We start from the raw sequence: 17,940 nt of genomic DNA, 5'->3' as shown, positions 1-17,940 counted from the left end.
TGGTGTGAGGTAGAATCTTGTGGTCAATTTGATTAGCATTTCCCTGATGACTAAGGATGTTGAGCATTTCTTTAGGCGTTTCTCGGCCATTTGAGATTCCTCAGTTGAGAATTCTTTGTTTAGCTCTGTACCCAATTTTTAATAGGATTATTTGGTTCTCTGGATTCTAACTTCTTGAGTTCTTTGTATATATTGGATATTAGCCGTCTATCAGATGTAGGATTGATGAAGATCTTTTCCCAGTCTGTTGGTTGCTGTTTTTGTTCTATTGACAGTGTTCTTTGCCTTTTTCCAAAGCCATTGGTGTTCTGTTCAGGAACACCCTACCCCCCAACCGTGCCTATATATGTTTGAGGCTCTTCCCCACTTTCTCTTCTATTAGTTTCAGTGTATCTGGTTTTATGTGGAGGTCCTTGATCCACTTGGACTTACAAGGAGACGAGAATGGATCTATTTGCATTCTTTTACATGCTGACCTGCCATTGAACCAGCACCATTTGTTTAAAATGCTGTCTTTTTTCACTGAATGTTTTTAGCTTCTTTGTCAAAGATCAAGTGACCATAGGTGTGTGGGTTCATTTCTATTCCATTGATCTACTTGCCTGTCTCTGTCCCAGTGGCATGCAGTTTTATCACTATAGCTCTGTAGTACAGCTTGAGGTCAGGGACGGTGATTCCCCAAGTTCTTTTATTGTTAAGAATAGTTTTCGCTATCCTGAGTTTTTGGTTATTCCAAATGAATTTGAGAATTGCTCTTACTAACTCTCAGTTCTCTCCATGGAGAACTGAGTTCATATCCTCATTTTTACTTGCAAGTGTAGAGGTTCACCACCAGAGCTTTAGGTTGGTTATGTACAGTGTGTAGTAGTGAGGGTTTCTGTGCCTTCAGAGAACATCCTAAAGCAGCATCATTGAGATACAGAACAAGCCTTTGTGCTCCACAGGTGCTCTTCTCCCTCCTAGGTTAAGTATGGGTGTTTAATGGTGTACAGCATAGTAAAACTTATATTCCATTTACGAACAATTGTGGTGAGGGAGGCAGAGGTCTTCAGCCCAAAACTTGTTGGTGTCAGAACCCTCCTTGAGGGCTGCAGAGACGGCTCAGAGGTTGAGAGCACTGACTGCTCTTCCAGAGGTCCTGAGTTCAATTCCCAGCAACCACGTGGTGACTCACAACCATCTGTAATGGAATCTGATGCCTTCTTCTGACATGCAAATAGATATACATGCAAAACTCTGTATATAACATATTTTTTAATGAAAAGAACCCTCCTTAAAGCATTCTGTTCTAATCCACCTTCAGGAACTCATTCACAACTTGACATCAGCTGTGTTGTGACTTTTACTTGACTTTTCTTGAGAGCAGGTGTATCCTGTGATGTTTATTTATCTTCAGAAATTTACGTATCCAGACATTTCTTGGATATGTGAAAGTCCCTTCATCTAAACCCCTTAATCCCGTTTCCTCTGCTCACCCGGAGAATGTGTGAATTGAGCACAGATGTTTGCATAGGACCTCCTCCTCCACCAAAGTGCTTTTCTAATGGAATCTCCTGACCTCCCGCTTGTGTGCTTTCGGTAATGGAAGCCGAATCCCCCTGCTCCTGAGCACCTGCGTAGTCACCTGTGTCCACAACTTCCGTCTCTAATCAGCATTACCATCCTTGCTGCCGCCCCAGGAGAAAAACCGTCAGTGCCACAGCCCTGTTGCCAAGTGCGGTACTGTGCTTTCTGGAGACACAGTTCTCTTCTCAGACTCTTACGGGAAGCAGTGTCTGTTGCTTTGAACCTGCTTTGTGTGCCTCTGTGAAGATTCTGTAACTATAAACTAACTACACATTTCACCTCATGTGTGTTGACTTTCAGGAGGGTTGTTGTGAGTTCAAGGTCAGCCTGAGCTTCATAGTGAGTTCCAAACCAGCCCAGGCGACAAATGTGAGCCCTTGTTAAAACAGAACGAAGTGAGAAAGAAAACACATTCCTGGTATGTTGTTTACAGCACTGTTAGGACAGTGGCCCAGCCATCACCTCATGCCTCCCCTTGCTCTCGTCCCTTCCCCCATGCCCAGCCTTTCTGACGTCACTTCCAGGGCTTTGCTCATGCTGTTCCTTACACCTACAGTGTTAGTCCAAACCTGCTTCAACCTGTTCTGCCCCCAGCCGTCTCCTGGGAATCCTGTTGCAGCCTACCTGTTTCTGCAGCTTCTGCCGTGTGCTGCATAGACTTTCTCGTGGATGTACGTGATATGTTATCCAGGCTGACCTCAAACTCCCTACCTCAGCCACCCTGGCTCTAGGCCTACAAGTGCATGCTGGCTCATTCACACCTTTATTATAAACACGGCATCAGACTTCCCAAGAATAGGTTTGTCTCCGATATCTGAAACAATAATTAGTTAATAAACCTGGCACAGAATGACTTGATTATAAATGGTCACTGTGTTCTCTTCACTAAAAGCTGCACAGAGTGTTATGTCTGCCCAGATCCTGGAATTGTTTAAGTAATCATGAGATCAATCCTCTTCGACACACAGATATATCTTAGACAAATTTGGAGTTTAAGAAAATAATTTAACATAGTTGTGAGCATGGGCATTGGAACCAGAGGAACATGAAGTGTGGCTTTTCAAGTTGCATTGTCTCAACACCAGCTGGCCTTCGTATCACTGCATAAAATGTGGTTTTGTGTGGTGACTTCTGCACCTATTCCCTCCTGTTTAGCTGTCATGGGCCCACTTCTACTTCTGGTTTTGTCTTGCTTTGCTTTGTGTAACTCAGTGTTTATTTACCCCACACAGCCCCCATTCCAGCCCTGCTTAAAGAGTCCTTCTGGCTTTGTCCTTTGGCCTTCAGTGTCTGTATCAACAGAGGCCACCAGCCTGACCCCACCCTGCCTCCTGAAAGGTTGACTTTACTAAAGACCTACCCAGGAGACCACAGAGATGGAGGCTTCCTTTCTTCACTCAGATAGTTGGCCACGTGTTCATCACTAGACTTTCTGACCGGTTCTCTCTGAGTGCAGCATGATGGCCTTCCTCACACACGTTCTAGATGTACTCCAGGTGTTAGTGGGTGCCTGAGATGTCGCATGTCCCCGTGCCATTGAATACAGACATCCTAAGAACTGCCCCTCAAGATTTACAGAAACAATTACTACATTCTAATGGGAATGTAGGCTTCAGTCCAGTGAGGATCTAAATTCTGACAATTTTGTACTTACTGTTGAGTCCAACTTTATACAATATTATCATGTGCAAAATTTCTTTAAAAATTAGTTAGTGTCCACTTAAACCTGTGGAATTGTTCCTGGTCCATGGGGTAAGTGTGGTACATTCCTCAGCTGCTTCCCATTATGGTTGTTGTATAGTCCTGTAGTCATTCACTAACTACCACCTATGTGTATGCCTTTCCCCTTTTGTTATTGCCACAATTCCCGTCCTTCCAGGCCAGTTGACACCGTGTTTCCCAGACTACCCCCTCCCCATTCTTAGATTTGGTTTTGTTCTTTTAGCATTTGTCACAGTGACGTTCACTCAGCTCTCTACAAGATGGTAACTGAAGTAGGAACACGTAAGGTGTCCCTACAGTCAGAAATATGATTTGAGAAACAATAGCTTGATAAAGCTCATGAAAAAGAAACAATAGCTGGACCTGACTTGAAATGAGGAAAGATGAGTGCTTAAAGTCAGCACTTAATTTTTACAATATTTTACATTTAAAAAGTATGTGTGTGGCACAGTTCCTGACTGGTAAGGAGGCAAAGGGTCAGGAAGACTCTGTTCCACACACAGTGTCCCCCTCTCCTGTCCATGTAGCAATCCCCTACCCACGAGAGAAAACACTGACTTCGTTTCTGGATGCTCGTGAGTGGTACTTAGAAAGTTGTGCAGTTAACGGATTATTAAAGGGGTAGGAATTTAAGAATTATGTTGCTTTGTCTTTAATTGTTTTAACATTAAACTTTTAGAAGTAATGATACACTAGCAAGAAGTTCCACAGATAATACAGCGCCCTTTGCTTTTTAGTTCCTAGGAAACAGTTGATACTGTCCATCGCTCTCACCAGAACAGCCACAAAACGCTTGGCAAATTCCAAGATATAAACCGTTTTCTGTAAGCAGTTTTTTAAAAGTATACCTCTGAACTATGTCCTGGTGCCCCTTTCTTCTAACGACAGTGAGAAAATACTAAATTTTGTCCAGTTTGATGTGGAACACAGACTCTGGGGTCAGATTGACCTGGAATTGTGTCCTTATGCGGGTAATCAGCTAGCGGGCACATCTGTGACATCAGTTCCTGACTAAGAGGAGATAGCACTGGGCTTCCTGGAGTCCATTCAGGAATAAAACGTGCAGGTGCAGGACAGGTGCTTACTGAGAAATGGGCGGATCACAAACTCGGGGTCAACCTATCTCAGAAAAACAAATGAACAAACACATTTTATAAATTTTCAATTAAAATTTATAAATGGTTTTGCTTTTTATATTATTAAAATGAGCTAATGTTTTAAGCTCTGTAGTTTGTACTTTTTATGTTTGATATATTTGAAGTGAAATTCACATAAATCAGCCACCTTAGAGTGAGCAGCGCGCAGCTTCCAGCCTGTGCAGTGTTGCAGTCACTGCCTCTGTTGACTTTCAGAATACGTTCGTCCCTGAGGGGAGTGCTCCCTGCTGCTCCTCCCTCTGTGGCAGCCACCAGTCTGCAGGCACTTGGTCATGACCTTTAATATCTTACCCTTTCACTGTGAGATCCATCGTTTATTGTTTTTGAGGAGGAATAACATGTTCTATATACATACAATGACTGTCTGTTAGTGAATTTCTGGAATGTTTTTATCTTTTGACTGTGCTATTGTACATAAGTATTTGCTTAAATACCATCTTCAGTTCCTTGAGGCATCTATGTAGGGGTGAAATTGCTAAGTCATATTCTGTACGTAAGATTTTGGGAAATGTGAGTGTTTTCGATTGTAAATGCACTTAGTTCTCAGGGTCCTGGCTCCTCTGCTTTCTCATGAGCGCTGTTTACTAATGGCTGTCCTAGTGAACACAAGGTGGCACTTCACTGTACTTTTGCTCAGCATTTCCCCGTGACTGTTCCAAGCATCTCTTCTGTGTATCATCTTAATTCAGTGTAATTCTCATGTCTGTGCATGTGCTTTAGATTTCTCCTTTACTCCCGCTCTACTGGTATCTCAAATAGCGATATTTTTGTTTTATTTTTATCCACTTTAAATGTATTTTTTAAATTCTTTTTGACACTTGGTTTTCTGTTCTGGGTTTTGTTCCAGACTCTTGGGCCTTGTTGTGTGTTTGCTTTCTGTGTTCTTATGTACTTTTTCATAATTTTATCCTAGAGTATTTTGAGTTTAGTGTCTGCCACAGTAATTACAGTTTTTGCTTCTATACTCTCAAAAAAAATCAATTGAAGAAGGAACTCCCATTGTATTTATGAATATTTTATTGTCTTCATTTTTGTTGTTGTTTCTATTAGTTTCTGTCTTTCTCAATTTTAATTTTTTTCAACTGCATTTATATATTATTTTTGGCCAACTGTGTGTGTGTAGACATGGGAGACATGAATGTCTCAGAGGACAAGTTACAGAAGTTAGTTCTCATCTGTGTGTGTCCTGGACATTGAACCGGGGTCTTTTGGCCTGGCAGCAGGTGCTCTGCCTGAGCCTCTTCACTGATTCCAAGTTTAGAGGACTCTAAGAACCAGCCTTTTAAGTAGTCCTATCAGTAAACATTTTAAATATGTATTTTCATACCTATAAGAAATTCTGTCCTCTTCATTCTTGAAAATCACATTTTCCAGATACAGTGGTTTTAGCCATAGTTCCCATTACTGTGCACTGCCCACTTTGTGGTCCCCGGTGGGAATCATATGGTTGATAGTTCTCAGACTCTTTTGTGGATATGACTTTATCTTCTCAAGTTGCTTTCAAAATTTTTTGTTAATTATGCTAGGGCTTTATCTCATGGGGGTTTCTTGACTCTAAATGTCTCTGTCTCCTGCCAGATGTTCATTTTAGCCATGGTTTGCTGAGTTCTGTTTTAGCAACCCACTTTCTCCTTTATTTCTTAGACTGTTACAGCCCAGGTGCCCACAGCACCCTGTTCCTTGCTCTAGCTACCGTGTCTCCATTCTGCTGTCGAACAGGTTCACCAGGTCTTTACTTCAGCTACTGTATGCTAGCTCTAAAAATCTCTGTTTGGTTCTTTTGGTTTGCTAAAACTTTTATTATTTATCTTGCATATATGGGCATTCTGCCTGCACGTATGTCTGTACCACATCTGTCCTGGTGCCTGTGAGGTCCAGAGGAAAACAATAGAAAGGATGTTTTATACGTTGTGACTAGGTCTCTATCAAAATTAAAGGCATGCACCACCATGCCTGGGTGTTGGCAAATTTTAATCAACTAAGAAGTAAGTAAGCCCTAAATAGATTTTTTAAAAAGGGTTTCCATAAGATAATTTATTTTCTAAGTACATTTTATTTGTGAAGTCTCTGCAATTTTTTAAACTTTTCCTGCTGCTGTGACCAAATACCTAACAAGGAGCAATTTAAGAAAAGGTTTGTTTTGACTCACTGTATGAAGGAGATACAGTCCACCTTGATGGGAGTCTTAGCAGCTGGAATAAGAAACTGTTCACATTGGCATTTTATGTCAGAAAACAGAAAGGGGACAGGAGGTGCGGCTCGGCTGTAGAAACCTTACAAACCCACTCATTTGCTTTAGCCAGGTTCCACCTTCTAAACCTTCTGTAATTCTTCAGAATAGTGCTACTGGCTGTTCAAACACCAGAGCCTATTGGGGACATTCCACAGTCACACAGTGTGAGTCTGGTGTGTGTCTAAGGGTTACTTGAGGTGATGGGAATTCCATTCGGACATATGGTGATGCTGGAACTGTGAAGTGCACCTTGAACTAGTTATTCTTTGGTTCTTATTTGGCCTCCTTCTGTCCTGCAGAAGGAGTTCTAAGTCCTTTAAAAACAGTCCTTCAGCAGCACTCTCCCTCCGTTCTTGGGAAGGAAATGTGCTCTGAGAAAGAAACCAACTAAATTTTCCTCCTGAACTCATATGCCTTGTTCTTTGATTCTTTGTTTTTATTTTCTTTTGTTTTTCTCTCACCTTCTGATAATCAGAAGTTAGGTGTTCATAATTTTGTAACACTATCAAGAACTTAGTCCATTCAGAATGGCTATACAAGTGGAAACTTTCGTTGGGGTGTATATACTTAGGGTGATGTGGTTAGTTTTGGTGTGTGATTTTTATTTTATTATTATTATTTGTAAGGGTTTTTTGTAAAAGGTAAAGAACTTTCAGCTTTCCTTTTCTTGCAGAAAGGGCAATTGCAAGACATGAAGTTCGAGAAATTGAACAACGCCATACAATGGACGGCCCTCGGCAGGATGCGACTCTGGATGAAGAGGAAGACATAGTCATCATTTATAACAGAGTGCCCAAAACTGCAAGCACCTCGTTCACCAATATCGCCTATGACTTGTGTGCAAAGAATAGATACCATGTTCTTCACATCAACACTACCAAAAATAACCCAGTAATGTCATTACAAGATCAGGTAATTGCCACGTAGGGGATACACAGATATTTTCTGATATCTCCTCAAATTGCTATTGTGAGGGATGAAGTATTGAGTGGGGAGACCGACTTTGACAAATTGATAGTTTTCCTAACACTCGAACGTTTTCTTGCATCTAGTCTGTAGCCAGAAATTTGTAAAATAGTGAATTAATACATAGCTTAGAAGTTTTAGACAGAGCTTTGATATTCTTTAGTATGGAATCTCTTTTTGTTGTTGTTTACTTGTTGAGACAAGTTCTCTCTATATAGTAACTGGCTGTCTGGAGCTTGCTGACTGGGCGAGGCTGGCCTTGAACTCACAGACATCCACATCATGCCCAGCTTAGAATTGGTTTTAAACCTGACAAGTTTCTTGCTGCAGCAGTTATTTTATTATCTCACTTCCTTATCGTGAAGCATCAGCTCAGTGCCTGTTCTGCGTTGGCCTCCTAAATGTCTTCTTCAGTGACACATGCAAACATTAGTCATAAGTCAACATCCCAGACAGTACTGTGGCTGTGTCCTCAGCAAAACCTCACCCCTCAGTAGTCAGGGATTTCAGATGAACAAACTTTATGAAGCAGTAATTAAAAGTAGAGGATATTGTCAAGTGAAATCTAGTTTATCCATCTCGTCCAAAAACCTGAAATGGTGACTATAGTTATAAAGTTCTTGTTGTAAATGTTAAAGGTGATGGGTATTTGGCCATCCTAAAAGGACGCTAAAATCCTAGGTAACCCAAATGCCATGTTGGAGAAGGCATCCCTGCAGTATGCTGCGGCAGGCCTCCGGCTGTTTGGAAACATGGACTTTGCTCTGTTATAAACTGACTGTTTTCCCACTGTTAAGCTCTCCTATAATACTTACACTGAACAGGGAATAAAGTGATATGTGTTCTTGCCAGAGAGCTGTTTTTAAGGTGTATCATCTCCCCATTTGCCTTTTGACTATCTGTAGTCTCTGTAAGATCATTTTTTTAATAGAACCAAAAATAAATGTCTGTTAGCCAAACCAAATAATTCTTCTGTAAATGAGAAGAAACACAAGCGTTTTTTAAACTGTTGGTGGTTTTTAAAAAAGGAAAAAAAACTGTTCACTGTATATCTCAAGGGGCAGCATACCAAATGTTACTTTTGCACACCGTGGAGCAGGCTTGTGTTAATACATTGCAGTACGTACTTGATTTCAAAGGGCCATGGCCCATCCTCACAGAATGACTTCAGATTTCCTCAGTAGTACTTTTCTTTTAATGTTAACTTATTTGTTCAATTTTTGCTTTTCTTTTCTTTTTTTCATCCAATCTTCCAGAGTTTTCTGGCAGCAACAAGGTATCTGGCAATGGCATCGTGATTTTTTTTCCTCATGAAATGTAAGTGTGGAGATGCTCACCACACATGACATTTATCAGCACGGTGTAGATGCATTTTCCAGTTGCATGTGGATGGGATGCAGCTTGTTTTCCTTTCAGCAGCTTGGCATTTATACATGGGAAGAACACGGCCGAGAAGCAGACTTGCCGTTCTAAAGCAGTTGCTTTGTACAGGGAGCAGCACTGAGACCTTCCTTTCTAGAACACTCTAGGGAAGTAGTCTCAAGCATTAAATGGCACACCCCAAATGTCAACTGGTGGTTCACACCCTGGTTCTGATCAGGAGTGGCTTACAAAGGTGTCCTCTGATACAGAGTATGTAAGGTTCACTGGTCTCATGGACAGAGCCATTTTCTAAAAACAGGCCGTGTTCCGGCTCCCTGTCCTTAGCATGACGTGTTTAGAAGGCTTTTAATTCAACCCAAGAAGCTTCTTCTGAATGTAAACTGAAAACTACCATAATTTTAAAGTTAGTTTTCACATATCTCTATCTTCTATATCTTTGCTTTAATGTTGTATTTTTGTTGTGCTCATGTTTAATTTTCAGCTGACTTATAGGAATTTAGGATGGCTTTACTCTTCTTCTCTGAGCAGATAGCTTCAGGTTGATGTCTGACTTGGTAAGTGTGATGTGCAAAGCTCCTCTTACAGCCCAGTCAGAATGAGAAAGCTGGGACTGTGAGAGGAGACCGGTCCATTTGGTCCTCATGCGTCAGCATCATCTTCACAGCCTGTCAGCACTACACGTCTTGAATACCATGGTCAACTGCTTACATGCTTAGCAACTGCTTTTGTTCAGAAGCAAAGCTCTACACACTTCAGTCTGATCCAGTGAGGCCACAGCAGTGCCTCTCAGCCATCCTTGCAAAGTTGTCAACTTGCAAATGAGACTTGAGTGCCTTGTTTACCTTACTGAACACAGGATATATACAAAGATTATGCTACATTCTTTGGGAGAAATACCAGTGAAAGAAAAAGCCAACACATGCCTTTCAATGAGTCTTTTGTAATTTACTTGGGAGTCTAAGACATAGAATCAGAAATTGAGGGTTGTTAAAACATCAGTGTATGATAATCCCACTAAAATGTTTTATGTGACATAACCCAAAGAAAGCACTTATTCATGTCATAGAACTTTGTACAAAACAACTCTCCTTGTCGTTCTTAGACTTCAGTGTCCTGGCAACCAAACAGGACATGGTACTAGGATGAAATGTCAGACTACAGGAGCCTAAGAGGAGCAGACAGCAAAGATGCTGTTGATCTGTAATTGGTCCTTGTTCATAAGCAGTACACAGTGCAGCACTTAAGAACGAATTGTGGAAGTGTGCAATTCTCAGATGCTTGAGAACAGTGAGTCTGTCCGAACAGAGACCATGTCCTTCTGGCGGCAGTGTCCTGACAGTGGAGTCTAGGGGAAAGTTTACGGTACCATACTGCTTCTACTTGTACAGTGTGAAGGGTGTTTATTTACTGCCCGTACTGCCCTGGATGGGCTCAGTGTATGCAGGGATGCTCTGCCCCAGCCTCCTGTCTAGAATGAAGCCGCTGGGACAGTGGAAGAAGAAAGGTGTGTGAAGGAAATTAATAGAATATACTGCACAAGAAATGAAGAAGTTAAAATGAAGTGACTTTTGTTAGCTAGCTTTTTGAGGTGGCCTTAATTTAGATGATTAAAAAGAAGTGTCAAGGGTTAGAGAGGTGGCTCTGTGATTAAGAGCACTGGCTGCTCTCCCAGAGAATCCAAGTTTGATTCCCAGCACCTTCATGGTACCTCACAGCCATCTCTTAACTCCTGTTCAAGGGATACAAGTTCCTCTTCTTGTGTCTGTGAACACCAGGCATATATGTGGTACACAGAAACATGTGAACAAAAACATTCACACAGAAAAAAATAAAACAGCTCTTTCTTTTAAAAGGAGTTAAAAAAATCTTTACTTCAGAGAACATCTTATGACTGTTCCTAGTAGGTGTGTGGTCTTTCTTAAATACATGTTGTTCTCATATTTTTAAGTTGATTATGTGTGACCAATCTTGATTTAAACATTGCAAGTATCTAGCCCTATAGGACCACATAGTAATATAAATCTATTGTCTGTGGGTATGTGGGGGGGGGTGAGGGTGTCAGTGTGGGGGGGTGTTTCTTTAACTTACTCTCAAGCTGACTTTTGTTCATTTTTATTAGAGCTTATAGTTGCTATGTGCTGCAGATACTTTTCAGAGCAACAAGCTAGCTAAACATTTGCAGCCTATCATGTGTAAGTTAACTATTGGTTAAATGCAGGTTCTTACTGGGAAGGTCCGTAAAGGAGCTTATAGATTTTAAGAAAGCTACTTCCACTGGATGTTCATGGAATAGGGATTTAGCACAACTCAGCAGTGGTGTAAAAAGACACATGTTAAGATCTTCCCAGGAAGTTTTGTTTATCTGTAAATTCATGTTTTTGCTTTCCGTAAAATATCCTCATTCCTTGCCTAGGCCAGTGCCCCCATTCTGTAGTAACGCTTGCCTACTGCATCCAGCTCTGCCTGGTAGATGAACCATTGACCCTGCCAAGCCTTAGTCCCCTCACAGCATCTGCTCTTACCTTTCTGTACAGTGCGTTTCTCCTTCGGTTGTTCTGTATTATCCATTTGGTGTTTCATGTTAAGTGACAGGCTCTTGGACTTTGTCTAGCCATCCTATGTTATATTAATTACCACTTCCAAGGTATTGGGACCACATCACTCCTAGTCCTGGTCAGTTTATACAGTTACCTTACATATTAGTTTGGCTTCTCCCTGTTTTTCTCTATTGTAGTATAAGCCCCGTAAGGGCAGACATCTTGTTTGTCCACAGTGTGCCTCATGCCATGTGCCTTGAGTGGTGACCAAGACATGGAAGACACGCAATATTTTTGTTACTTGATGCATGTGTAAGCAAATGAGCACCCTAAATTTTGGTGGTTGTCCTTAGCTAGCCCCAGTTCCATGGTTACAGCTAGAAGCAGAGGAAGCCCTTGGGTTGATGAGAATTTATCTCTACCTCTTGAGTGGTTTAGGATTCATTTCCAAAGCAGCTCAGATCTAAACCTCAGCCCCAGTGCCGTGTGTCGGGGCTCAACTCCTTAACCTTTCTACTAGCTCACTACTTTCCCCCAGTATAGGAAATCTCCCTGGTTTAGACTAAAAAAATGCCCATAGCTGTACAAGAAATGTTTATTTAAAGTAAATTTATCAGTAGGAGTTGGTGTATAGTAATTACTCAAACTAATAATAGTCTTTATCTTAATAGATAGTAATTACAAAGTTGGAAGTAGGCCAGGGCATTCAGGAGTACTCCTACTCCTTCAGATACTGGAAATGAGTTCCTTTGTGATCACAGACATCAGAATGTAGAGTTGAACTTACTGAGAATGTAGGCCAACATCTTGTGATGGTGCTTTCTTGGCTTTTTCCTTTAGTGTTGGTTCAGGTCTGTTTCAACAAGCAAATAAATCATGTCCCACCACCTACACTGCTTATGTTCCCCTAAAGGTATATTGTGATTACTTGCTAGCCCAGCTCTGCTTGAGTTATAAAACCTGACAGAAGTCATAGTTTAGAATCTGCTCCAGGCTAGCCATAAAAGTGTTATTTTCATGTACTGTATCTAACTACTCCTTCTGAACCATCTTTCTTGATAGCATGCTTCAATCACAGTGTTGAAACTCTGTTTGAATTCTCTCTTCTATCTTTGCCAGTGTCCAGTGCTTTCAGCCTCCTAAATATCATGTGATGCTGTTGGGTTTTATTGCCCGTCACCTGGCGTATAAAGAAGAATCTATAAAGTGTGCTGGTTGGCTCTGCCATTCCTATGGGCTGCATACCCTGTTGTAGAACACCAGAAGAAAACAAAGTGAAGGCAGAGCAGACAGTGCAGGAGTGAGAAGGCCAAAAATGGCAGGTGGAGGGAGGGTGGGGTGGAGACAGGGAGACAGTTAAGAGATAGAGGATAAGCATTATTTGTCTAAGAGGGAAAGTGGCTCAGTCAATACTTTAAAAGGGACGCCCGCAGATCCGCCATTCGCAAAGGCTAACTTAGGGCTTTGAAAAGGGGATGTGGAAGTCCTGGGCGTACACAGCACTCCTGCCCGCCCCAGGTGCTTCCAGAGAGAGTGAAGTGCGCCCAGCCCGCTGACACAGTGTTCACTCACACTTCCTGTCCTACGGAGAGGCTCAGCCACAGCACCTTTCCTTTATTGCAGATGTTCTTTCTCTTGCTCCTGGTGGCAGGGATGCTGTTCTCTCCAAGCTCTCCTGGGGGTGTGCTGCCTCACTTCAGCCTAAGACGGCAGGACTGAGTGATTGTCAACTAAACCTCCAAAGTTAGAAGGCGAAAGAAACTTCCCTCTTGTAAAGTGACTGAGTTATTTGTTAAGAAATAGAAAGCTGACCAGCACACGTTGTATAGGAAAGATCCCATGTGTCTGGAAGAGCTCAACAGTTACAGTCTGGGGAATTTAAAAACTAGTAATAATCTACCTGAAATTGCCTCAACTGTAATGTTAAATTTAGGTAAAGCTTAGAGTCCTATACAGATACCTGTACTTGGTCTCTTGGTTTTACTCAGTGCTTAGCAGCCCAACATGACTGAAAATAGTGAGACAAGCAAATCTCTCAAAGGAGCGATAAAGTGTCTGTCTGTGGGGCTGCGGCAGCTGTGATCATAGTAGATTGGAAGCCAAGTTATGACAGAAGGAATGAATACGTTCATAAGGATTCAATAACACAGCAACAGTGCTTTGAGATTATAGAGGTAAAAAGTTGCTTGAATGCTAGGAGTCAAACCTAGGTGTCAAGCATGGTAGACAAGCACTCTGTGGTAGTTTGAATAGGTATGGCCCCATAACTCATATGTTTGAATGCTTGGCCCATAGGGAGTGGCACCATTAGGAGGTGTGTTCTTGTTGGAGGAAGTGTCACTGTGGAGGTGGGCTTTGAGGTCTCTTATGCTCAAGCTATGCTTGGTGTGGCACCCAGTCTCCGTCCATGCTTTTCTTTTCAAGATGTAGAACTTTCAGCTCTTGTCATGTCTGCCTGTACGCTGCTGTGCTTCCCACCATGATGATAATAGACTAAATCTCTGAAACTGTAAGCCAGCCCTAATTAGGTATTTTCCTTTATAAAAGCTGCTTTGGTTATAGTGTCTCTAAACGGCAATCAAACCCAAACTAAGACACGGTCTTCACTGATCTATACTCCCAGTTCAGTGGTAAATCTTTGATTGTTGAGGAATTACCATAGTAGTGAGCAAAATCAGAAATTTTCAATTCCCAAGTTGCATTGGTGTTCTTTTGGTTTTGTAGTATGAGGGATTAAACTCAGGGCTTTGCACATGTCAGAAAGAAGTCTGTCACTAAGCTACATTCTTAGTCCTTAAGAAACAATGTCTTTTTTCTTATTTGTTTTTCTGTTGAAGTTGTACTGTGATAAGTGGAGAGACTGGGGATAGGGCCAGTGAGTTGAGGGAACAGTTGCCCAGTGTCTTCAAGACCATGGGTCTAAGATCCCTCCCCAAACCACACGTGCAACACACACACACACACACACACACACACATACACACACACACACACACATGCACATACGCACGCACAGCTAGTTGCATAGGTGATGATTAATGCTTTTCAGTGTCTTTATAAAAGTAAAGGCTACAGGATTTCACTGATCTCTTCTGCCTACTCTGATTTTGCTAGTAAGTTCAAGATTGCTTATAGCACAATATTCTGCCTTTTCTTCTGTTCTTTACCTCTAAGAAACTCTTCCTCAGTGTAGCTGGAAGAACTTTAATTTATGAACTGTTTTTGAAATGCTTGCATCTAGTGTGCTTCAGGCTTTGCTGGAGAGGGGGAGTGACAGAGAGTAAGTGGGTAGCCAGGACTCACGGCTTCCCTGCTCTTCGTTTTATGTACTGTAGTACTTAGATGATTATCGGAAAACCTGCTGGATTTATGTGTAGTCTTCTGAAACAGCAGGAGGCTAACGTGGCCCAAGAGTTTTTGTTGCCCTCAGACCTTTGTTGTAAGTGCTACAAAAGAAGTCTCACATTAATAAGTTTAGGAGCTGGCTCCTAAGCCCACATTTCTGAAACAGTGTTCTTTATTGTGGGCTACTTCCCAATGGCTTGTTAGAAATGCAGAAGCCCAGGTACTAACTGCTTCAGACATACTGTGTAGGAATCTGTCTCAACTGGAAGTGGATTGTTTTGCACTTTGAAGTTTCATAGGCCTACGACAATCTAACCCAGCCTCCTGGGCTTCACCTCGTGTTAAAGGACACAAGTTGGATGTTCGAGTCAGCCTCAGGATTCTTCAGGTTCATGTGGACCATCTTTAGGAGTGTTTGGGTGAAGAGAGGATGCCTGCAGTGTGTCTGACTCCCATTTCTGTGATTCTCTCATCTCCTCCTCCCCGTGTGCTTGCTCCGTCCTCTCTGACATTTGCCCTCTGCCGCAGCATTTCCTTAGAATTTAATCCAGTACCTTTGTCATTTCCCCCGAAACCACCCCATCCACACTAGGTCTCAGGTTGAAAAACAATGCTGAGTTGCTGACTTTGCCTCCAGCTCTGAAAATTGACACCTCTTTGCCTCCTCCCACCCGTGTGTGTATGGATGTGCTGTCTGCATATTTCCCTACATGCCCCGTGCATGGCTGATGACCGCAGAGACCAGAAGAGGGCATCAGATCCCCTGCAACTGGAAGCACAGGTAGTTTGTGATCCATCACTTAGGTGCTGACAGTCCAACCAGGTTCCTCTGAATGAGCAATCGGTGCCCTTAACCACTGAGCCATCTCTCCAGCCACTAGTTATTATTGATAGAAATACTATAATTGGTCTTTATAGGACCCAAATTAATTAACAATAATATTTCATGTCATCATGCAGTTTATTCTTCATTCTCTATTTTGTATTTTGATTCTGTCTGGTGCTAATTAAAAGAATGAATAGGAAAGAGCACAAGAACCTCATACACACACTTGTATGTATTTAGCTCATAGTGTTACTATCATTTACATCAGTTAATAATGTGTCCCCTTAAACCTAAACTGTTCTAGAACTGTTTTCCCTGGTGGACACTCTAATGTGTGACTGCATCTATCCTGCTTCTAACCCACAGCAGGCCTTCTGTTGTAAACTGTAATGACCACAGCCTGAGGTCAGCGCTGTAGAGTAGGTCCATGTAACTCAGGTCTAAATGAGGTGAAAGACTGATACATCATTGCAGGCGCAGGCTCTGACCTCCGACTGAGACCACAGCTTGCCTTCCCGCCGTGTAGAGCAGAGAGGGCCTTGCCATCCCTGTGTGTATCTAGTCTCCAGAAGACAGTCCTGACAGCTGCTGTTTATTATACGGATTTGATTTCCTTTGAGAAATTGTGTAGCTGCTGACACACAAACTCTTTAAATTAACTACTTGTTTTCTTTATAGAATTCTCTCTCAGTTCTTTAGAATTAATGTACACTTAAAGAAATATTCATGTTGGCTTTTTGTATACTTTCAATTCCAATAAATTAGAAGTACTTGGGAGCTAGAGAGTAGCCTCAGCAGCTGAGGGTGCTTACTGCTCTTTCCTGGGACCTGAGTTCAGTTCCCAGCACCCACATCAGGTAGCTCAAAACAGACTGTAACCCCAGCTCCAGGAGAGCTGGCCCCACGGACACCTACAGTCATACTTATGCAGCATAAATCCACACATTAAAATTAAAATAAAATTTTAGATATTTGGATAGTTTAAATGTTTTTATTTGATCAAGCTTATATATCCACTTTTTAAAATCTTACCGTCATCATCTTTAATCATTTTGTTGGTCATATTTTGATTTGTTGAGGCATAAATAAAAAAAGAACGACTTTTTAAGTGATTGCTTTTCGAGCGCTGTGTCAAAGAAGAAAACATGGAATATATAGAATGAGCTGGGTATGTTGGAACTCTAAGCCCAGGCCTTGGGAGGAGGTAGCAGGAAGACCAAGATAGTGACATCATCCTAGATGCCTTGAACCTGTTTGTAAAATGCATGCATTCATATGCACACACAGTGAATTCCTTCTATTGACATGTTAATTGCTTTTTACGTGTGTACCGTTGTTAAGGGGTGTATTTTTTACTATGTGCTGACTAGTTCTATGTCAACTTAACATAAAAGGTTGACTCATCTGGGAAGAAATCAAGAAAATGCCTCCATAGAATTGGCCTGCTCAGAAGTTCAGGGGCCATCTTCTTTGACTGACTGTGAAGGCCCACCCATTATAGGCAGAACCCCTGGTCCAGGACTGTATAAGAAAACAAACTGAGCACGTCAGGAGGAACAAGCCAGGAAGCAGCATTCTTCCATGGCTCTGCATCAGTGCCTGCCTTGTTGCGTTCTCAGTGACTTCTCGGTGATGGACTGTTGGTGAAATAAACCCTTTTCTCTTGTGTTTGCTGATGGCCATGGTGTTTTATCACAACAACTGAAAGCCCACTGAAGACACACACTTTACATTTATATTATGTATATGACTTATAGTTAAGGGGAATGGGTTGGAGTGGATCAGTGATCAGTGGTTAAGAATACTTGTGGTTCTCCAAAGAACCTAAGTGTGATTCCTAGCACTCACCTTGGGCAGCTCATAACACCCATATCTCTAGCTCCATACCTTATGGCTTCTGTGCATATATGTATAGAAGCACTCAGATACACACACGTGCACACACATCTATATAAATAACCTTATAAAAGAGCGAGTGTTAGAATGTCTTGTACAGTGCTGTCTGGGTAGTCCAATGATGGCTGCCTTCACACTAGAGCCACAGAGAACCCTGCAACTGCTCAGTCCACCAGGCTCGGTGCCTCAGGAACCCCAGTCTGGCTCTGAAGGGCTGGGGGGTCCCTGGAGAGTTTGAAGCCTGAAGAACCCAGGTCCTAACAGAGCAGCAGCAGTACAGACAGCTCCAGGGTAAATTTCCCCAGGCCT

General features: G+C 42.0%; 1 protein-coding gene across 2 annotated transcripts in view; it reads left to right on the top strand.

The window, feature by feature from the left end:
• HS2ST1 (heparan sulfate 2-O-sulfotransferase 1) overlaps positions 1-17,940 on the top strand; it is a 133,919-nt gene that overhangs the window by 92,187 nt on the left and 23,792 nt on the right. For both annotated transcript variants that reach the window (XM_080915798.1, XM_080915797.1), the window contains exon 2: positions 7,352-7,590. In XM_080915798.1, the coding sequence (XP_080771924.1) occupies positions 7,352-7,590 (239 nt within the window). The remainder of the gene's footprint in view (positions 1-7,351; positions 7,591-17,940) is intronic.

Source organism: Micromys minutus (assembly GCF_963924665.1).
Source record: "Micromys minutus genome assembly, chromosome: 4".
Taxonomy (NCBI): Eukaryota; Metazoa; Chordata; class Mammalia; order Rodentia; family Muridae; genus Micromys; species Micromys minutus.
Note: the sequence above shows the minus strand (reverse complement) of the source record. Positions and strands in the feature narration are given on the sequence as shown.